Below are 7,033 nucleotides of genomic sequence, written 5' to 3' on the forward strand. Positions count from 1 at the left end.
GGTGAGCCAATCACACAAGGCATCTATGTGCAGCAACCAATCAGCAGCTACTTGAGCCTATCTAGATATGCTTTTCAGCAAATTATTTCAAGAGAATGAAGCAAATTAGGTAATAGAAGTGAATTAGAAAGTTTTTTTAAAATGGCCTGCTCTTTTAAAATCATGAAAGAAAAATTGTGGGTTTCATGTTTAAACCATTGTTCATGCAAAATTACATGTTTAAATAATGATCATTTATTAGCACAATAGTGTTTTATGTTTTTTTTTTTAACTTAGTCTCTTTAAGACAACGCTCATTCCATTTAAGTGAGTTGTAAAATAACATTTTTGGCATTTATCTACGTTATCTGTGCAGACATAAAACCTCTTCCCGTCTGACTTTATATTTAATGCATGACTTTATAGTTTTATCAACCTGTCATACTGTATATGTGTTATACAATAACAACAACAAACAAAAAAAATCTTAGTGAAGCCTGACAAATTTATAGGCAATCATGATTTAGCAACACTTATTTCAATGAAATAATACAACATAAATTGATGCTCTTAGTGATCATTTATATAATATAGAAAAAAAAAATCAAAAAGAAAAAAAATATACAAAAAAGTACAAACTGATTTTAAATGTAGTTATTTGTTTTATAAATGCACTTTCTTTAAATATAATGCTGTTCAAAAATCAGGGGGGGAAAAAAGAATTGTGGATGATATACATAGCTGTACTGTATATATTTTAAATGTAATATGCACTGCTTTAGTTAGCACTTCTGTATTACATTAATAGAAAGCCTGTGCAAGAACAGAAATGATCTTTCCAAAAAGTGTTTGCTCATCAGTTTACAAAACAGCATATTTAACTATGTTTTTACTATTGTAATTACCAAAGAAAGGTGAAGGGATAAAGGAGGGGTACAGTCAGCCCTGAATTATTATGGGAAGGAAGCAGGAGCTCAACTGCAGACCAGATTTTCAGCTTCATGCTTCTCTTAGCTCACTGCCACTGATCACTTCTACCTAATGCAGACACGAGGATTCTGCAGCCAGCTGAACATCAAAATATTCACCACTGCATGCTGATTTTAAGGTATGGAAATTATTGCTACCTAATTTTTATCTTGTGTGCATTTAATCATTTCCAGTGGAGTAGAGGAAAATATAAGGTATAATGAAATATTTATTGTTGGTATAATGTTTATTTCTTTATATAAAGAGAAATGCATTAGTATATTTTCTATTTTTTGTATTTCTATGGGAGCAACAGTGTAAGATGTATATTAGATGACCTGGATAAATAGAATAAAATAAGAATATTTAAAATCAATTGATTAGCAAATATTTTACATGAGATGTATGATGCTTTAGTTTTAGATAAAACAAATACTGCACTGTATTCACATGTTTTATTTGTGTAGTAAAATGGTTTGTAAAAATATTTGCTTTGGAATCATTTGCAATTTATTTCTAGTATTGTCTAAAGCAAGATTACAAACTGAGAAATGGCTATATGACCTTTTTTTTTTTTTTTCTTTTGGAAGATGGAAAACATATCTCTGTCCAATTTATCAAGGTCAGAATGGTTCAATGGATCAACAACTCAGATAATTCCCAACTTCTATCTGGCTTTACCTATTATCTATTCAGTAATCTGCGCTGTTGGACTGACTGGGAATACTGCTGTGATCTATGTCATCCTTAAGGCACCAAAAATGAAGTCAGTTACCAACATGTTTATTCTGAACTTGGCTATAGCAGATGAACTTTTCACGTTAGTGCTCCCAATTAATATAGTTGATTATCTGCTCTTGCAATGGCCCTTTGGGGAGTTTATGTGTAAGCTGATTGTTTCAATTGATCAATACAACACATTTTCCAGCATATATTTTTTAACAGTTATGAGCATTGACAGATATCTTGTAGTTGTTGCAACTGTAGAATCCAAGAAATTGTCCTATCGTACCTACAGGGCTGCTAAATTTATAAGTCTATGTATATGGATTTTCGTTACTATTATAATATTGCCTTTTATCATTTTTGCCAAAATTCACAAGGAACATGGTCGTTTACAGTGTCTTTTTGTATTTCCAAACCCAGAGAGCATGTGGTGGCAAATGAGTCGGATCTACACATTGATCATGGGTTTTGCAATACCTGTTTCCACTATCTGTATTCTATACAGCATGATGCTCTACAAATTGAGGAGAATGCGTTTAAACACAAATGGAAAAGCCTTAGATAAAGCAAAGAAAAAAGTGACATTTATGGTTATTGTAATTCTAGCAGTGTGTCTCTTTTGTTGGACGCCCTACCATCTCAGTACAGTGGTGGCCCTAACTGCAGATATCCCACAAACTCCACTAGTCCTTGGAATTTCCTTATTTATCACCAGCCTGAGCTATGCCAATAGCTGTCTAAATCCATTCCTGTATGCATTTTTGGATGACAATTTTAGGAAAAGCTTCAAAAAACTAGTAGAGTGCAGATCAACTCCTTAGTTTCATGGGTTTTTTTCGGATATAAAGACACACATCTAATATCATATTTGTTGTATGCATTTAAAAAATGATTATGCAATGCATAAGATAGCATACTTGATTCAATGTCCAATGTTGGTACTTGAAAATACTGTAATTGCAAATAATAATTCAATGTAAATATGGGTTTATGGGGCTTTACACAAAATTGCACAATATTTGTATGCTCTAGTGTAGTTTATTTCTAATATATCTTCAATCTGCCAAAATTATCTACTGTACATAATAATTTATTTAAAAAAATATATGCATTATTGATCAAAGCTGTACTGTTTAACCATTAAGTTATATATTAAGATATGAATGAAGACTATTATTTTTTTAAACCAAATAAAATGTGTTGAGTGCCTTGCTTAAATTAGTAGAATAATAATGAATGTGTGTTTAAGTTTACTTTGATGGAGAATAAAACTATGTTGACCCTCTCTTTGGTTTCCCTCTTTAAAAAAATATAAAAAAAAGATCATGCCTCTGTTTCTTAACACAGTGTTCAAGATATCTTACAACCTAGTTTTTTTTTGTAGTAGTATTTGCTCTGCTTTACAAAACAGAACTTTTTTTTTTTTTTTGCTTCATTTCTAGTAGGGTTAATCTTTGCTACAGCTTGATGACTGGATCTTCAAACCCCAAGTCTCTGAAATAACATAAATTATATTTACAAGAACAGACATCTTTAATGTTATAAATTATTATAAAGCCAAAATGTATTAGATTCTTTAGGCTTTACAGTTATATGTTGCTTATAAATTATATATGTTGTTTTAACCTAATATAATTTTTATGTAAAATATAATTAGTTTGATTCAACACCACCGAAAATGAAACAAATCAGGCTAGTAGGATGTGCTAGTCATATTAAAACAAGTTGTGATCAACATAATTCAATCAACACTGGTGAAGAGGTGTATGTTGCCATCTACTGTACAAATAAAAAAATGCAATTTAATTCTTACATTTCGTTACTATCATTTAATACAAGACAAGAAATAGTACTTAGTTGCTTATATTCTCTTAATATATCAAAATAAAAAAAATGTATGTGTTTCCCTTAAAGAACATTGTTAATACCATACAAAACATGACAGTTACCAAGCAAGAGAAGTTTATAACATACATTATACAATTTGTACACAATTCATTTGCATAAAAGCTTTGTGCAGCAAATGAAAGAATGTTTCACAATAAATACAATGGAATTATCAAAAAAACTAGTGTCCAGAAATTACCTGCAATAAAAATGTGACATTTGATTTTGCAGACATAAACATTAGTGGTGGTTAGTGTAAACGTTTGAGGCAAAGAGATAAAGCATGTCATTATGCGTGTTATTTGAAAAATGTTGGTATATATTTATATACAAGTGACTAAGGTAATATGTACAAAAAACAATTAGCTTCTCAGGATGAATTTGATGGGATTGGCTTATTAATTATGTTGTTAAAACAAAAGTAGGTAAACAGTCACAGGAGAATATTTGCATATAATCAGGATTTAATATTCTCAAAGATGTGAACTTGTTATAAAAAGATCTCAAGTGACATTATAAGACGGCAATGCAGTGAGGAAGAGAGAAAAAACACACGGACACACAACACCCATGCATTCACACACTGTACATCCAGCCATCTCAAACATGGTAAACTTACTCATAGGGGTCTATTTAATAAGGGCCGAATGGCCCCTATTCCCCTTGTTTATGCACGAGTCTTCAGGCTCGCTGGAAACAGGACTTAAGAAGCAGTGGTCTTAAGACCGCTGCTCTTAAACTCATATGCTGCCTACGAGGCGGCGTATAGCAATCCGCCCGATGATTTACGATCGGGCTGATTGACACCCCCTGCTAGCGGCCGATTGGCCACGAATGTGCAGGGGCGGTATTGCACCAGCAGTTCACAAGAACTGCTGGTGCAATGATAAATACCGACAGCGTATGCTGTCGGCATTTATCAATGTGTGGCGGACATGGTTCGCTATAGCGGATCATGTCTGTCCGCACATATATAAATAGACCCCATACACTGGACAAAATAGAGACAGAGCAGAGAAATGGGGTAAAGCAATAGTGTTTGTATATATGTGAATTATATATATATAATATATATATATATATATATATATATATATATATATATATATATACATAAAATTTGCACATTTTAGAAGGTATTTTATGATAGCATCTGCATAGTGGAATATTACAATACATAGGATAACAGTACTTGATTTTTTTTTTTTTTTTTGCACCCACAATAATTTTGTGAGTGGTAGTTATCATACTACACAATAAGGGGAAAAGGCACAAAAATAAAATAAAATCAATTACATATACATTTCCATAACCTCTGCCCAATCAGACTATTAACCCCTAAACCACCACCATCATCGCAAAAATACCGACTACACTATAAACATCCAAACTGCCACAACCCAAAGCAAAAATGTCTCCTAGATTTTAAACCTCTAAAAAGCCACAACCTATCACAAAACTGCAACATACACTATTAATAGCTAAACTGCCACAACCTCATCACAAGACTACCACCCTGCACTATTAACACCTAAACTGCTACAACCTATATTACAAAAATACCCCTAACCCCTAAACCATCACAACCCATATACAAAAATACCCCTATGCTATTAACCTCGTAACTACTAACCCTCTAAGCCCCTCTAACCTAAGACCCACTGATTTACCATTTAAATTTACATAAAATAGAAAACTTACAAAAAAAAAAAAAAGCAAACAACATTTTAATTAAATACCTTAATTTGCCTACTACTATTAAGCTGAAAATACACTTTGTATTTTAAAAGTTTTTATTAAACTATATTTTACTACATCCTGCCTTCGGATATTGATTTTGTCCAGGGAGACAACAGATGCATTTTATAACCCAAGACATCCTATGAGTACTTTCATTTTATTATTCTTGGGGTCTCATCAGTACTTTACTATTGTGATCTTTTGGTTTGTCAAGATACGCACCCAAGGCCAAAGAAATTTAAAGGAGGGTTGAAAGTGCTGCCATTTCACATGCTTCCATTTAAAACTAAAAACAAAATACAGAATTAAAAACAAAAAAAAACAAAAACATTTTGATTCCTTTCTGAGTCTTCTGTTTTGTGTCCAAAGTAGTCCACAAGGATCCAACGCTGAGCATGGTCCTCTTCCTGTCGTCGCCTTCCTGGCTTCTCTCCTTGGCTCTTCTTCTTTGGGTCCTCTTCCTTGATCCCCCTGCAGATGGTCAATTTTCCTCTTTTATAGAAGTGCTCTTGTAGTTATTTTCAAATCAGACAAAGGAATGAGCATTTATCCCATTGGCAGAACTTCCTCAAACAATCCCTGTAATGTGTTAAAATAATAAATTGGATTTGAAGAGAGTTGCAGACACAGGGCTAGATTACATATGGTGAGCTCCCAAAACTTCCCTCCTAGAAGGAGAATAGAACGTTGTTTACTAGTGAAGGGGTTCTATATTCTCAACCCCTCAAGTGGCAAGATATTTAGCGCTAATCTAAAGGGTTAACTTCGCTAAAAGTTAACTTTTTGCGTTTGTCGGGTAGCGAGCATATTACAAGTTGAAAGTAAAAAATTTGTACGTGAGCAAAAACCCCGACGCACAAAGAGTAGGAGGTTGTGGTCGCTTTAACATATTCTCCCCATAGGCTTTACTGGAACGTGCAAACTGAAAAAAACCTAACACCTATACTTGTGTGTTAACCCAAACTGAGCTACTAATACTACACATACCAATGTTCTTTACATTACATATTTAATATGTATATGTAAATATATATTTATATTTATATATAAACATGTGTATACATACCTATACCTGTATATATTTATATTGATACAAAGGTAAAGCTATATATTAGAAAAAAATATTCAGATATAAAAAGAAATATATCTAGAAATCTAATTATTAGATTTGTTTCTATGTGAAAAACTTTGGAATGTAAAATATGTGAATGGGGAATAGGGTTAGCGATGTAGGTCTATCGAGAAACAGGGTTAGCGCATTTGAAGAGAGTTATCTTAAAGGGACAATCTACACCAGAATTTTTATTGTTTCAAAAGATAGATAATCCCTTTATTACCCATTCCCTAGTTTTGCACAACCAACACAGTTATATAAATACACTTTTTACCTCTGTGATTACCTTGTATCTAAGCCTCTGCAAACTGTCCCCTTACTTCAGTTCTTTAGACAGACATCCATTTTAGCCAATCAGAGCTGGCTCACTGGAACCTCATGTGTGTGAGCACAGTGTTACCTATATGACACACATTAACTAACACCCTCTAGTGGTGAAAAACTGTCAAAATGCCCTGAGAGAAGAGGCGGCCTTCAAGGGCTTAGAAATTTGCATATAAACCTCCTGTGTTTAGCTTTCTACTAAGAATACCAAGAGAACAAAGCAAAATTGGTGATAAAAGTAAATTTATATTTAAATTCTCTATCTCAATCATGAAAGTTTATTTTGGACTAGAT

At 32.8% G+C, this 7,033-nt stretch overlaps 1 protein-coding gene across 1 annotated transcript; it reads left to right on the forward strand.

The window, feature by feature from the left end:
- The first annotated feature begins 1,538 nt into the window (after positions 1–1,538).
- On the forward strand, positions 1,539–2,495 carry NPBWR1 (neuropeptides B and W receptor 1). Its single transcript, XM_053715880.1, has one exon. The coding sequence runs from the start codon at positions 1,539–1,541 to the stop codon at positions 2,493–2,495; it is 957 nt and encodes a 318-aa protein (XP_053571855.1).
- The last annotated feature ends 4,538 nt before the right edge of the window (positions 2,496–7,033 follow it).

The sequence above is a fragment of the Bombina bombina genome, chromosome 5 (assembly GCF_027579735.1).
Source record: "Bombina bombina isolate aBomBom1 chromosome 5, aBomBom1.pri, whole genome shotgun sequence".
Classification (NCBI taxonomy): Eukaryota; Metazoa; Chordata; class Amphibia; order Anura; family Bombinatoridae; genus Bombina; species Bombina bombina.